This window comes from Syngnathus scovelli, chromosome 21 (genome assembly GCF_024217435.2).
Source record: "Syngnathus scovelli strain Florida chromosome 21, RoL_Ssco_1.2, whole genome shotgun sequence".
Lineage (NCBI taxonomy): Eukaryota > Metazoa > Chordata > Actinopteri > Syngnathiformes > Syngnathidae > Syngnathus > Syngnathus scovelli.
The window spans coordinates 4,049,224-4,063,018 of NC_090867.1; the positions used below are offsets into that span (position 1 = coordinate 4,049,224).

The following is a 13,795-nucleotide window of genomic DNA, read 5'->3' on the forward strand; positions in this document are numbered from 1 at the left end:
AATGCAATGCGCCAACAAATGCAGGTGGTCTTTTAGGTCTAATGCAATTTTTACAACCTGAATGTTTCCAATCCCGAATGATCCTGCATTGTGATTGGCTAACATAATTGAGCGTCAAATGCTATTTTTGTTCTACACTTGCTAATTGTCAAACCTCCCTGACACCAATTAAACATGTTAACGTTGGGCCAAGGTGTAAAAACTCTGCACATGCAATCAATATTTGGATGCAAATCAAATGCCCATGAAGCTCTACACTGACACAATTGGTGCTAAGAAGCAAATTGGATAGGCTGCTAAAAAAGAGCAGTGTAAGAGAGGCGTGGCTGACTTTTTGTGCGTATGCAAAGGTGTGAGCTGTTGCGTCGGCAGCGTAGTATGCGCAGAGAAGGGATGCGTCACTGGATTAGCGAGTCCCAGCCTTTTCTTGAGCAGCCTGAAGAAGGGCACACAGCTCGCCGCCCGACCAACCAAGCGCCCGCCAGCCCCCCAAAGCCTTCCACATGAGCCAACCGGGCCTCGGTGCCCCACCAGGATGAAGCTAGAGAAGAAAACGTCGGCTTTCACCTTTGTTCTCCTCCTGCACTTCAGTTTGGGTAAGGCTTGTTTTCATTTGCGCATGGATAAGACTTCTTAGGCAGGCGCTTAATCCCTTCTGGGATGGTCAATCTTTAGTGCGCCGCTCTTCAAAAAGGTTTATTTTGCATTTGAATTCGATTAAAAATGTCATTTGACACTGTTGAATGTTCCCCATTGTTTTTCCTCATCACTGCTTTCACCTCCTGCTTTGTTTCTAGCAAGTAAGTTACTCTTAGGGATAAAATCTTACAATTATTGGTGTCAATGTTGCTCATTTGATCCTCACTCGGCTTTCCGATGAAGGACAATCGGACTACGCTCCGTATTTCTACGACAATGGACCCAGCGGTACAAATGGGAACATGGCTTTGTTCAGCATCTCTGAGGACACCCCGGTCGGTACGAGATGAATTTTCTACTTCATCTGATTCGATTTGTTTTTGTCGGACGGATGATTGATAAAGTGTCTTACCGTGCTTTTATTTCCAGGCACGCAGATTTATGTCCTCAACGGCAGCGATCCTGAGGGCGATCCCATCCGATACGGTCTGACGTTCCAAATGGGCTCCACAGAGTATTTTAGGGTGGATCCCAAGTCTGGAAACGTGACTCTCGTTCTGGAGCTGGATCGAGAGGTGAGCCCTTAGGGTGATCTCGGGAAGTTTGCTGCAATTAACAAAATGTTTATTTTGTAGAAACAAGATGAGATTTCTGTGCTCGTTAGCATCACGGATGGGCGGAATAAAGTAAGTGAGCAAAGGCGGGTTATCATTGTCCGAAAGGCGAGAGGTTCTAGTTGGCTTGTGTTTTGTTTTCAGGTGGTTGAAAACGTGAGAGTGTTTGTCACCGACGTCAACGACGAACCGCCCCGGTTCCAAAACTTGCCTTTTATCGTCGATATTGCCGAGGTAGGACTGATCTGAAACAATGACAAAAGTGTATAAAAAAATAGCAAACATTTTAATGGTTGTTTTGTTCTTCTTCAGGATGTCATAGCTGGCAGCAGCATTTACCGAGTCCTGGCGCGGGATAAAGATCTGGGCTCAGGAGGGAGCGTCTCCTATTCCCTGCAGGTGAGCTTCCAGCCTTTACAGTTATGCCGATGATCATATTGAGCGTGAGAAGTGGGATTTATTTTGAATTTGAATTTCAAGAAATCCAAAGCTGCCCTTTTTCTCAGAGGCACACTATTGTCTTGATCGGATTCCGGTCACTTTCTTCGTTTTGAAATTGGATTTTCAGTTTCTTTTTTTCTTTAGTGCAGTTTGTGGGGGCATCACACTAAAGGGGGGCGCGGGGACAGACAGCGAGACTTAGCGCACCGTCGCTTCCTCCGAGTTAGACGAGTTTGGGATGGAAACAACAACAACAAAGAGGTCATTTGAGTGATGGAATATCGTGTGGCGGGAAAAGATTAATCTCATACCGAGTGAGCAGTTTGTAAATGTGTGACTTGCGTGGATTACATTTTAATTACATTTTGCATTGACAGCTTAACAAGGATTTAGGTTCGCTCCGTTCCAGCAAACCAACACGAGTGACAAACGTCTGTCATGTTGTCGCTGATCACAGTAACCAAAATTTGAACCCCTTGTCTGTCATCAGCCGACGCCATTCTCCAAGTTCGCCATCGACGCCCACAGCGGGATCCTGAGGGTGAAACCCGGCGAGCGGCTGGACTACGAGACCACGCCCACGCACTTTGTGACAGTGGTGGCCAAGGTCCGACAAGTCAAGGTTCACAGACCCAAAGAAATTCTAATAAAAAAATCCTCCTACTGTTTTTCTCAGGACGGAGGAGGAAAATACAAGGGCAAACTTCAGGTTTTGTCCTCCACAGCCACCATAACGGTCAACGTTCTCGATGCCCAAGACATGCCTCCATCTTTTGTAGGAACGCCTTACTTTGGCTATATCTACGAAGTCTCCGTTCCCGTAAGTTTTCTCGCGGTTGGCTACACTAGCCTGGAACGACACACGAGTTTGACCCGACTGTTGTCATTTAGGGCTCAGAGATATTCACCGTGTACGCCAGAGACGGCGATCAAGGGAATCCCAATCCCATTTATTATTCCATCATCGATGGTAAAAGCAACGTCGTGCACTGGGATCACTCTCGACCCGTTTAGCCACGATAACGCAGAACGTCTCTTACAGGAAGTGACGGCGTCTTTGACATCAACAGCACCAGCGGATGCATCACCTTGACAACGCACCCATCCCTGCTCAAAAACGAACTCTACGAAATTAAAGTCAAGGTAGCTTCTGAAAATATTTACATGAACAATTTGGTTATTTATGAGCGCGTAACGTTCCCAACCAGGCATCTGAGGTAGGAGCCCAAGATCTGCTTCAGGACTACAACATTGCCGTGGTGACGGTACGAGTGGTGGATCTCAACAACCACCCGCCCACATTTTACGGCGAGAACGGGCCGCAGAGCAAGTTCGAGGTCACCATGTACGAACACCCTCCCTCGGGCGAGATCCTGCGCGGGTTCAAGATCACTGTTAACGATTCTGATCAAGTAGGTTGGCTCGGAAGCATGCTTGTTATTTGGATGTATTCCCTCCACTTTCTAGCTTCTTATCTTATCATGTCTGTCATTTTTATTCCCAAGGGGGCAAACGCCAAATTCAAACTGAGACTGGTGGGTCCGAGCCGTGTTCTCCGAGTGGTGCCCCAGACAGTCTTGAACGAAGCCCAGGTGACCATCATCGTGGAGGACACGTCCGGCATTGACTACGAAAAGGGATCAACGCTCTCATTTAAGGTCGGGATTGAAAATGATATTATGGCATTAGGATATTTTATCCACTCGTGAAACCTTTGTTTATAAATAAAATGAAGTATTATTATTATTACAGCTATTGGCGGTGGAGCTCGACACTCCGGAGCGCTTCAGCGCGACGGCGGACATTGTGATCAACCTCCTGGATACTAATGACAACACTCCCAAATTTACGTCAGAGTATTACATCTCCAGGGTCGCAGAGAACTCGCCCGGAGGCACCAGTGTTTCCACTGTTACAGTCAGTCATCCTCTTTTCTGACATTTGATTCCGAACCACAATCGAAATTTTATCCTGCTTCTTCCGCCAGGCGAGTGATCCCGATTCAGGACCCTGGGGTGAAGTCAAATACAGCATCTATGGGTCAGGATCAGATTTGTAAGTAAACTAGATTAGATGTTTAACTACTGCTTTCGCACGTAGAGATCTGGAAGCGACGGTCCTGATCTACGATTAGCATTCCGAATCAAAAAGAGAAGAGGAAAACCGGTTTATTTGGCTACAGCGCTATCCAAACAGCCTCGCTCCTAAGATGGCTGCAAGATTCCCGCTCATCTCCTAATTGGATTGGAGAGTTAAAAATAGTCGTCCATCTCGCGTCGGAAGAGCCAATTAACAAACAGGCTGACAGCTGGAGCCCGAGACATGGGGTTGTGGCAAGGCGAGAACGTGTACGGGTGTTAAAGTGCAAATTTATGCTCCTCTGTAGGCGACCACCTGAGTTCATTGTGTGAAAGTTAGCAGTTTGCAAGAGACTTGTGAGTTATCACAGTGAATAAAATGGAAGCAAGCCTAGTGTTGAAACACATCCGGATAAATAACGTATTTATTTCGTTAGCCTTTGGTGAAATTTAGACAATATCGCGCAGGTTTTCCATCCACCCGTCGACGGGCATCATCTCCACGCAGCCGTGGACAACGTTGGACGCTGAGGTTCGCTCCAAGTTTAACTTCTACGTGAAGGCGCAAGACTCGGAAGGAAAGTACAGCCTGGCCGAGGTCTTTGTCACCGTGCTCGACATGAACGACCACTGGCCTGAATTTGAGGAGCCGCTACTAGAGAAGACTATGATCATCGGAACGCCCGTCAAAGTAGAGGTGCGTGATGAAGTATTTAATAGGGTGTGTGCAAAAAAAGGAATACGGTCAACTCTTGCTCGAGTACATAAAATGTCTGACTACGACTGCTCCGCTCACAGGCGGTGGACGATGACGCAGAGTCGCCCAACAACGTCGTGGAGTACTGCATCATGACGGCGGATCCCGACAACGCGTTTGACATCGATGCAGAAACGGGCGAGATCAAGCTGAAGCCGTACATCAAGTCCATGGAGATAGTGAACAACATCACCATGGAGAAGGCCTGCAAGTGGTCGCTGGTGGTTGAGGCGCGAGACCAAGGTTCTCCGTCATTTAGCGCCACCGCCGTGGTCAACATTGACATCACAGAAGCGGTAAGACTACGCTAACTCTAGACGCTCGCGGCTGCTGCTATCGCCCTTCTGCATTTATACGCAACTATACATGTGCACCTGTGTTTTCATCACGTCATTCCGCATGTTGATGATTGTTTGTTTCTGGTCTTGTGTGTTGTGCATCGTGCTTTCCAGGTCAAGGGACGCGTTGTTTCGTACTTCCTGGGCCTCAGCAAGCGTCCGCTGACCGTTTTTGGAATTTGTTTCAGCCTTGTCGTGACCTTCGTTTTGCTAACCGTCTGCATATCCACAGTCCTGTACTGTAACTCAGTGAAAAAGTCCAGAATCAACCCAGAGAGTAACTATATCAAAGTAGTCCGCAGACCCAAGTGAGGGAAGTGATACCTCCGTGTCCCGTCTTTGTTTCTCGGTTTGCTCGGTGAAGGTCTTAGGGCGTGTTTGAAAGAGGTACAAAATGTATTTCCGTTTTTCTATAACGCGTAAGTCCCATGGCAGCTTATCGCCAGGCAGATTTGCGGGAAACAATCGCGTGGGTAGTTTCGAGACTGACTGATGTAAATGGCAGAGCTTTTTCCACCATAGAACAATTTGCTGCCAAACATTTTCCATTTGGCCTTAAAGTTTTTCTTACACAAACATGCTCCAGGGCTCTGGTTTGTGACGGACGCATCACCCATCATATCAGCTCCATGCCAAAGTCAAATCGCACTCCTTTGCCAGTGCTTCGCTTATCAATCGATCGCTCGCTTCAAATGACGCTTGGATGATTCCGATTCTATTTGTGATCTTTTGCAGATTCCTCTAAAGGGGCCTATGGCGGCCTTTTTAATGAAAAGCAGGGACAACCCCATGAAAGCGTTGGGCATGCTTACGTTCATTATTAGCTTGTTGGTAGGAGCGACCGTTCTCATCTCCACGGCTATGTACATGCGCAACGCCAAGTCCCAAAACAGGGTGACGCCTGCGCGCCGCATCATCAAGAGGAGACCCAGGCACCGGCAGCCCTGGAGTTTCAACATGCCCGCGTTTAAAATTCGCAACCCCTCCGAGAAGTTCCTCATGGAGGATCTGGAGGGATCCCCCAAGCAGAAGAGCGGCACTCAGAAAGCGAGGCCGCCACCGCCACCCTGCGCCCCGTGTCTGCCCCCGCCGGCCCCGGCCAACTACCGACCCCCCGAGTGGTCCCGTGCTGTTCCCACCATATCTGGAGCCTTGTCCTCCAAAGGCTCAAAGAAAGGCAACTCGTGTCGTCGCAAGGAGGGCAATATGAGCTCTGCGCTGGTTTCCGAGTTGAAAATGAGGCTGGAGCAGAAAATTATAGAAAACAATCAAGGTTATTATTAAGTACTCACATATTTGAGATAAATTGAACATCAGATACAAAATACATTGGTAGATTAGCTAGATTACATCTTTTTATCTGTGAGATTAAAATGAGTAAAAAGGCTATTTTGACCATTTAAGGCAGAGAAAGTAAAGATAGCCAGAAATAAATACTTAAAGCAAAGTACAGATAACTCCAGAGAGCAAAAGATGATCACCACACTGCCATCTCGAGGAGGATCGCATTTTACCCACGGAGATTTCCAGATACTATCTAATATGTTTCTGTGACTGCAAAGAAACACACACCTCCGTTCTGATATACAGCACACACACACATATTATACACACATTTATATCTAAATGTGATAAAGTGCTACTGTTGCTAACTGCTTATAAGCCGACATTGGTTCTGACAAAAATAGTTTTGTGCAGCAGCTTCCTTTTTTTTTTTTACTATTTGTTTTATGTAACGCACGGACATTAGAAGTTCACATTATAATATTTTGGGTGAGCTAAATCCTCACAAAATCACGCCGAAAATTTGCGCTTTTTGTACAATTACCATGTGCCACAGTCGTGTTGTGCTTAAACACAAGCTAGCTCACAAGGTTGCGTTTATGTAGTATTGAAACAGATGCTTTTATATTTGTTTTCAATGTGTGCACAAAATTGTTTGTATTTCAACTGCATACAGGTTGCTTTTTTGTAAGTACGCAAAAGAAATGGAATTAACATCAAAATATACGAGCTACATCCATTTTCATCAATGCCTTCAAATGTAGGCAATTTAAATGTCATGTGATTGTTGTATTATATAATACATGGAGATATACGGCATTAACTATAAGACACACTGCCTGGTCTTTGCATGTGACATATTTGTACGGTCTTTGTATTTGATTGATTTTGAATAAATATTTCAACGAAATAGAGTCATGTTTTTGTGGGTGTGCAGAGGTTACAATTAAATTTTTAAAACGATTATCAAATAGAACAAGGCAGAAGAGAAAAATCAATGGTAAATTCTCAAACATCATTTGAATTTGTTTTTTCCTTACCAATTAATGTGCAATCAGACCTGTCAGTAAATGGAAATATCATGTCTCGCTGACAAGGGTTCGGGGGGGGGAAAAAAAATCACTCTAATCTTCTTAGCAGTGTATGGATAAATGCACGGGAATATAGCGCTTATGTAACAAATCCTTTTGGGCGATTGTACTAAAAAAAAATAAAAAATAGAATCCCTCAGCATTTGTGTGGCTCATTTTAATCCAGGAATGATACAAACTGTACATTATTCATGATTTACACACATTTGGTATCAAAATGGGAAAGGAAATTGGATGTTTATATACATTAAAAAGTAAATATTAACAATTATTGCAAAAGAAAAAAAAAAGGCAGAGTTGTTGATTGATTTGTGACAGTGCTCTGTACTGTGATTAAAGAGTGACCAGTGGGAGGTTGTTGTCCACCTTTCATCCAAAGTCAGCCGGGATAGGCTCCGGTTCCGTGCGACACTCAACCAGATAAATGGATCGATGGAGGGAGTGGTTGATTTAATACAGATAGGCCGCACTTCCTCCTTTGCATCTGTCGTCAGACTTCTGCTTCTTTTTGGCTTTTTCTTGCAAGTCCCTGCATAGGACTTCATCACTGGCCGCCTGGAGGCTGTCGAACGCGCCCAGACTGTCTATCCCCTGACTCTCGGGACCTTGACTTTCCACCCCCTGAAACTCAGCCTCCTGGCGGTTCCTATTGCGAGACCACAAATATGACTTCCTCCACAGATTCCCGCAGCGTTCCGCACAGCTAAAGCGGGCCTCGGTGGTGCAGGCGTACATGCCGACCGGCACGGACAGCACCATGACGCAAACGACGACTACGATGTGAATCAGACGCTCCCTCTGCTCCATCTCGCTTACGTCACTTCCCGTCACAAAGACGACACACTGGCCCTCCCTTGGCGGGTGGTTCTTCAGGGTCACGCAAACCTCGTATTTGGTAACGGGAAGCAAATCGCTGACCGAGTAGCTGTTGATACCCGGTCCGATGTAGATGGTCTCCCTTTTGGGTGAGCCGTACTTTCCAAAATGGACGGTGAACCAGGTTTCGGCCGGGTTCTCCATGGCGGCACGCCATTCCACGGTGATGCCATAAACCGTCTGCTTGGCGATGCGGATGTCAATGGAGGTGTTCTCATCCGGGGAAAGGATGGGTGAAGGTGGCAGGAGAGGAGCGGAGTTACTCAAAGTGCTGATGTTCACCGTGATTTCAGCAGAAGAATTGCCAATGAAATTGTTGGCCAGGCAGGTATAGAGGCCTCCGTTCGCTAGGTACAGCGAGGGGATCACCAAAGTAGAGTTGACAGTCTCCTCGTCAATGGGAGTCACAGTAGCTGTATAAAGAAAATGAGGAGATCATGTCTCTTGATTTAAAACTATCTGTAGTTAAATATCTACATTTGCTAGCGATTAACCAATGGCCACAAAATGGTTACTTCCAACAAAGAGATCAGAATAGTTAAAAAGTGGAAAAAAAAAAACTAATGTTGTCCTACAATAAGCTCCTATTCTTATTTAAGTAATTTGACATTTACTATATCCTGCCCCTAAAATCTAGATCAGGTCACTAGCTAAAAATGTGGTTTGAGTGCTTTGCAACCGTTTAATGGACAACAGTATAAAAAATAAAACACAATCTTACCAGTAAATCCTCTTATAATCTTCTGACTGTGCATCCACTCAATGCTTGGGCCCGGCCTGGCCTTGACTAAGCACGAGAGCGTTACGTTGGCTCCTGGAGGCACGTTGATGTTAGTCTCCGGGGCAGAGGCCACGGGCTTTGTGCAGGTTTTCAACTGGATCTTGTGGAAAAATGTGTCCACTTTAGAGGTGGGGCCCGAACACAACAAATAAGAGTTCATGAGAATGATGGGAGGCCCGACCGCTCGGATGAACTCCACGAAGCCTTTCAGGCGGCAGTCGCACAGCCAGGGGTTGTCGTGTAGCGCTAAGACCACATTGGAAACCGAGCCCTCCTTTGCCCAAACTCGCTCTGCTTTCTGGTAAAGGGGCCAATTCATGAATACATCTTTTGATATAACACTAAGCTGGTTGAAGGATAAATCTAAGTAGGTCAGCACAGGCAAGTGTTTTAAGGAATATTCTGGTAGGACGTCGAGACGATTGTGTTTCAAGTCCAGAATTTTGAGTCGCGGCGTGTCCTGAAACGCAGTCCACGGAACCGAAGTCAGCTTGTTGCCCTGCAGCCGCAACTCGGTCAGGTTGGCCAGCCCCTGTAGGCTTTTGATGTTCATCAAGGTGATGTCATTGAAATTGAGCCACAGGAATTCCAAAGTACCCAATTTCGAGAAGGATCCCGGAGGTAGCTCCGTCAGGTGGCAGTTTTCCATCCGGATCTTTGTGAAATTGTGCGGGATGTCCTCTGGAATTTGGCCCATGTACGTTTCCATGCAGAGCAAAGACCTAGGTGTGAGAAATAAGGCGTCTTGAAGTATAACCTAGCTTTCACAAATTAGGGTCGACTCACCTTCCTAGGGTCTCATCTACGCAGGAGCAACCCTTCAGACAAGTTGACGATCCGGGAGTGATGATGTACAACAAAAAAGAAATGCCGAACGCGACGCAAAAGCCATCCATTTTCCGAGAGGACCATTGGAAACAAGCCTGTTAAGTGCAGGACGTGGCATGGACAGGCTATGTGACCACAAAGCCTATTAGCTTAAGATTCCTTGACGTAACACTTAAAGCAGACAACGGGATACACGGGACGCACTCTGATGTATTTCTGTCACAGGGTCTCCACTTTGAACAGACTCGTTTGAGCTGTTGTCTCAGAATTTTACAAATACTCGGTCAGTCACCCAGTGTGACGAGGGCATGGGCGACAACAGAAGGCCCGTCTGCATAAGTGGGCCGGGCCAGTTAGCGGTGCCAAGAGAGAGGGCGACAGATGTCTGGAGAGGACAGTAATCTGACCTCAATAAAACCCATATTTCACTGAGCCGCGAGGGTTTGAACACAGAGCGAATCTCGTCAAGGTTCCTAAAAAGTTGCAAACGGTTTTGTCGTAAAGAAATTTTGAACATGGCCGCAAATCAACATTCAGGCCAAACTAGTTGTAGTAGCACTCATCTTTGCAGACTGCATATATATAAGGTACGTTAGTGCAGATAGTACTTTGGGCAGCAGAAACCAATTCACTCTGTACCATTTGTTCTGATGGATGACAAAAAAACTGAAAAACACATGTTGGTTTAATAAAATGTTCCCCTGAACATTTGTCTGGAACTATTCAATAAAAAGCACTTAAGACCTGCTTGTGTGTTTGCTGATATCCACTCATGTTTCAGTCCAACATAATGAACAATCATGTTATCAGTATATAAAAACAACTTTTATTTACATACAACTCTTTCATATACAGATGTGTTAGTTGACAACATATTTACATATTAGAAACTGTGCAAGTTGTGTTGAGTTTTGTTTTGTTTGGAAAACCTGGCACGTGACGACAGACAAAACAGACTAATCGACGTCAGTGTTGCTAAATATAATTGATGTAAAGGTTTGTACACAGTGCAGAGGTTACATTAGATAAAATGTTGTTTAGGTTGAAAAGATGAACTGTCACCTTTTAGTAAGAGGTCCCAAAACACATTTATATACATTAACATGTAAATAACCATTTCACTGTGTATCATTTTCCTTTTTTTATACATATATTTAGCTTTCTTTCACAAGTCTGTAAGAAGTTGTTTCATCCTGTGGCAAATGAGCTGTCAATTTCCTTTAGAGGGTACAGACTTGACGACTCCAATCTTATAGTGCATCTCCCACAAGTTGAGGCAAATGTCGAGTTTTAGCAGAAGTACTCATTAGGTGGGCCCTCAGTCCTCGTTATGGCCTCGGAATCGACGCTGGACCTCGCGGAAAGCAGCCGGTTGGACTCGTCCGGGGTTAACCGGGTAAGATACTCGCCTTCCGTCCCTTTAGTTTTGGACCCGGGGCCCAGAGTCTCAAATGTGACATAGGAGTCCTGTATTTCCTTGGACGGCTGGCCGAGGAGCTTGCGGCAACGCTTTTTAATGGCGCCACAGCAGACGATCAGAGTGAGAGGCACTGCGATGACGCAGGCTACTGTGATGACCACCACGTTGATGAGTTTCTGGGTGCCGCTTGCGCTGGCCGCCTCATCCGTCGAGAAGATTACGCACTGCTCCTTTTTCGGTATCAGGCCTTTGACACAAACGCAAGCGATGTACTTTGTTTTAGGCACCAGGCCGTCGATGGTGATACGGTTTTTGCCCGCTCCCACGTTTATCCGCCGCATGTCCCGCTCGCCGAACACGGCGTATAGGACGCTAAACTCTGTGATATTTGTGGACGTGGGGGCTCGCCAGTTCAACGAGACGGTGTGGTCGGTATCGCCAATCACCTTCACCGAACGCACCACCCTTTTCTCGGGGGCTTGCTGTAAGGATGAGGCGTTGGCCACCATGTTACCCAAAGCAACCTGCTCTGGCTTTCGAGGGTTCGACCCCCGGCCTCGTCCTCGGGAGCCGGAGGAGACGCTATAGCTCTCGACCTCGTACTTCCCGGTGACGCCTTTGCCGTCGAGGGGTTGGACGACGGGCTTGCCGGGAGAGGTCGTCGGGGGAGGGACATACCTAGCGATAAGCTTTTCCTGATACGCAGCCCTCCCCATACCGCCGGGCTTCTTTCCTCTAGGTCTTTTGGCAACCGCACCGCCTGTCTCTTCAGCCCGAAACGTGTCTGTGATCACCAAGGAGATGATAGCGTCTGCGGTTCCCACAAAATTGGTGGCTTTGCACACATACTTTCCCGAATCCCTGTAAGAGACTGCCGGCACACTCAAAATGGACCAAATGATGCCCTCCTGTGAGATCTCTTGCTGAACTGAAAATAAGAGAAACGGTTGGCAGGGTTAAGTAGATTGACACAAAGAGAATAACTTTAAGCTTGTTGACACTCGTGCGGAAATAGATGCTCTAATCTTAGCACTTCTGGATTTAGTTCAGGAGAACTCACTGGTGCCGTTGATTTTTTTGCCATCGGCGCGGTTCCAAGAAAGCTCAGGGATTGGAACGCCAACAGTGCCGCAACGAAGCAGGACGTTGTTGCCCAGCGAGCTCCGGACACGCGCAACAGCGGTATGCACCCGAGGGCCCTGGCACCTCTGCAATTCCGCTTCAGTAAAGAAAACCCCAGACAGACTCTCCGGGTCGGAACATCGCAGCCTGGGGTCTATTAGAGCGACCGATGACCTCGGGGACTTCTGGAACTGGACCAGATCATAAAGCCGGCAGTCGCATAACCACGGGTTGTCATGGAGGCCTGAAAACCAAGTGTGTCATTGAAACCTGTCAAAGCTATTATAACCTTGCTATTATAACCACAAAGACACACACGACTACTAAAATGAAACTAATCTGCCCTTGTGGTGACTAGGCACAACAAGTCTCCTGATTCAAGAAACTCACCAAGAATGAACTTGGAAGAATCAGCTTCCTGAAGTGGTTTTACACTTAACCAAAGCGAGAGGACATCTGCAGGGATGGTGGTGAGAGTGTTGCTAGATAAATCCAGATAAGTGATGTTCTTTATGTACGCCAGGGCCTCGGCGGGCATACTGGAGATCTTGTTGTTGTGCAGGTCGAGTAGCTTCAGATTGGGCATATCGCTCAGAGACTCCCACGGGAATGAGGTGAGGGCATTACCGTCCAGCCTCAGCTCGTCCAGGTTCGTGAGACCCTGAAAACTGTCCATGCTGAGAGAGCTCAGGGAGTTGAAAGACATCCACAGAAACTCCATGCTGCCGAGGTAGCGAAAATCACCGCTGGAAATCCTCGTGATGGCTGTCTTCTCAATGCGTATTTTGGAGGTGTCCATGGGGAAATTTGGAGGAATGACAGTGATCTTGGGATCATTGCAAAGGACGCTTCTGTACGTGGGGGGAAGGGCAATTGTTCAACTCTTTATGATAATGTATAAATAGATTCAAAACATGGTTCATTTTAGCTCAAGTAAAGCAGATGTTTTAGCACTTAGCAGATTTTGTACAAATATTTTTTTTTAGCATTTGTTAATTTTGCAAAAAATTTCAAACTGTAGCAAGATTCTGATTAAAAATAGCATTAACTTGAAATAAACAGTTCAATAAAAGTAGTGGTCTATTGTCCTATAACAAGAAAAGCAGATTAAAGGGCAACTCCGAATTAATCCTCCACTACTGAAATGACAAAAGCACTAACATGCTGTCAATTTTGCATGTAAGATAAAAAAAAAAAATGAATCTATAAAAAGAAGAAAATATCTCATCTTTACCTGGCTTTGGAACCGTCGCTCAGTTTGTGGAAGAAGCAGTTGCACTGTGCAGGACACGAAGTGCTCATGAATGGGAAAATAAATAAAGCCACGCAAAACGCACAAGAAAAGTGTCGACTCATTTTGGTTCCCACGAGGCTCCTAAATGCAACAAACTACTTAACTACTAGAAATCTATGTTTCTTTTTTTCTTTAAGGGGATGTGAGATACATGGTGCTCCGTCAGTTCCATTCTGCTCCGCCCGCAGTCAATCCTCTGATAAAAAGGATGCGCTTGGATTATAGACGCAGG

General features: G+C 46.2%; 3 protein-coding genes across 4 annotated transcripts; 1 reads left to right on the forward strand and 2 right to left on the reverse strand.

The window, feature by feature from the left end:
- The first annotated feature begins 469 nt into the window (after positions 1-469).
- LOC125991187 (cadherin-related family member 1a) lies at positions 470-7,061 on the forward strand. Of its 2 annotated transcripts, none has more exons than XM_049758850.1 (17): positions 470-596; positions 883-978; positions 1,069-1,214; positions 1,275-1,325; positions 1,398-1,487; positions 1,566-1,652; positions 2,185-2,301; positions 2,371-2,514; positions 2,586-2,664; positions 2,737-2,837; positions 2,903-3,106; positions 3,200-3,352; positions 3,447-3,611; positions 3,682-3,749; positions 4,241-4,469; positions 4,571-4,825; positions 5,603-7,061. In XM_049758850.1, the coding sequence occupies exons 1-17, from the start codon at positions 536-538 to the stop codon at positions 6,149-6,151; spliced, it is 2,595 nt and encodes an 864-aa protein (XP_049614807.1). In that variant the 5' UTR covers positions 470-535; the 3' UTR covers positions 6,152-7,061. The 2 variants fall into 2 exon arrangements, with proteins under 2 accessions (XP_049614807.1, XP_049614808.1); XM_049758851.1 differs by having other exon boundaries at positions 4,982-5,754.
- A 323-nt stretch (positions 7,062-7,384) lies between these two features.
- On the reverse strand, positions 7,385-10,378 carry LOC125991193 (leucine-rich repeat, immunoglobulin-like domain and transmembrane domain-containing protein 2). Its single transcript, XM_049758897.2, has 3 exons — positions 9,686-10,378; positions 8,840-9,621; positions 7,385-8,531 (listed from the first exon to the last, which is right to left on the reverse strand). The coding sequence occupies exons 1-3, from the start codon at positions 9,793-9,795 to the stop codon at positions 7,693-7,695; spliced, it is 1,731 nt and encodes a 576-aa protein (XP_049614854.1). The 5' UTR covers positions 9,796-10,378; the 3' UTR covers positions 7,385-7,692.
- A 152-nt stretch (positions 10,379-10,530) lies between these two features.
- On the reverse strand, positions 10,531-13,756 carry lrit1b (leucine-rich repeat, immunoglobulin-like and transmembrane domains 1b). The gene is made up of 4 exons (XM_049758853.2): positions 13,504-13,756; positions 12,660-13,120; positions 12,208-12,513; positions 10,531-12,075 (listed from the first exon to the last, which is right to left on the reverse strand). Exons 1-4 carry the CDS (start codon positions 13,623-13,625, stop codon positions 11,018-11,020), a joined length of 1,947 nt encoding a protein of 648 aa, XP_049614810.1. The 5' UTR covers positions 13,626-13,756; the 3' UTR covers positions 10,531-11,017.
- Positions 13,757-13,795: the final 39 nt, after the last annotated feature.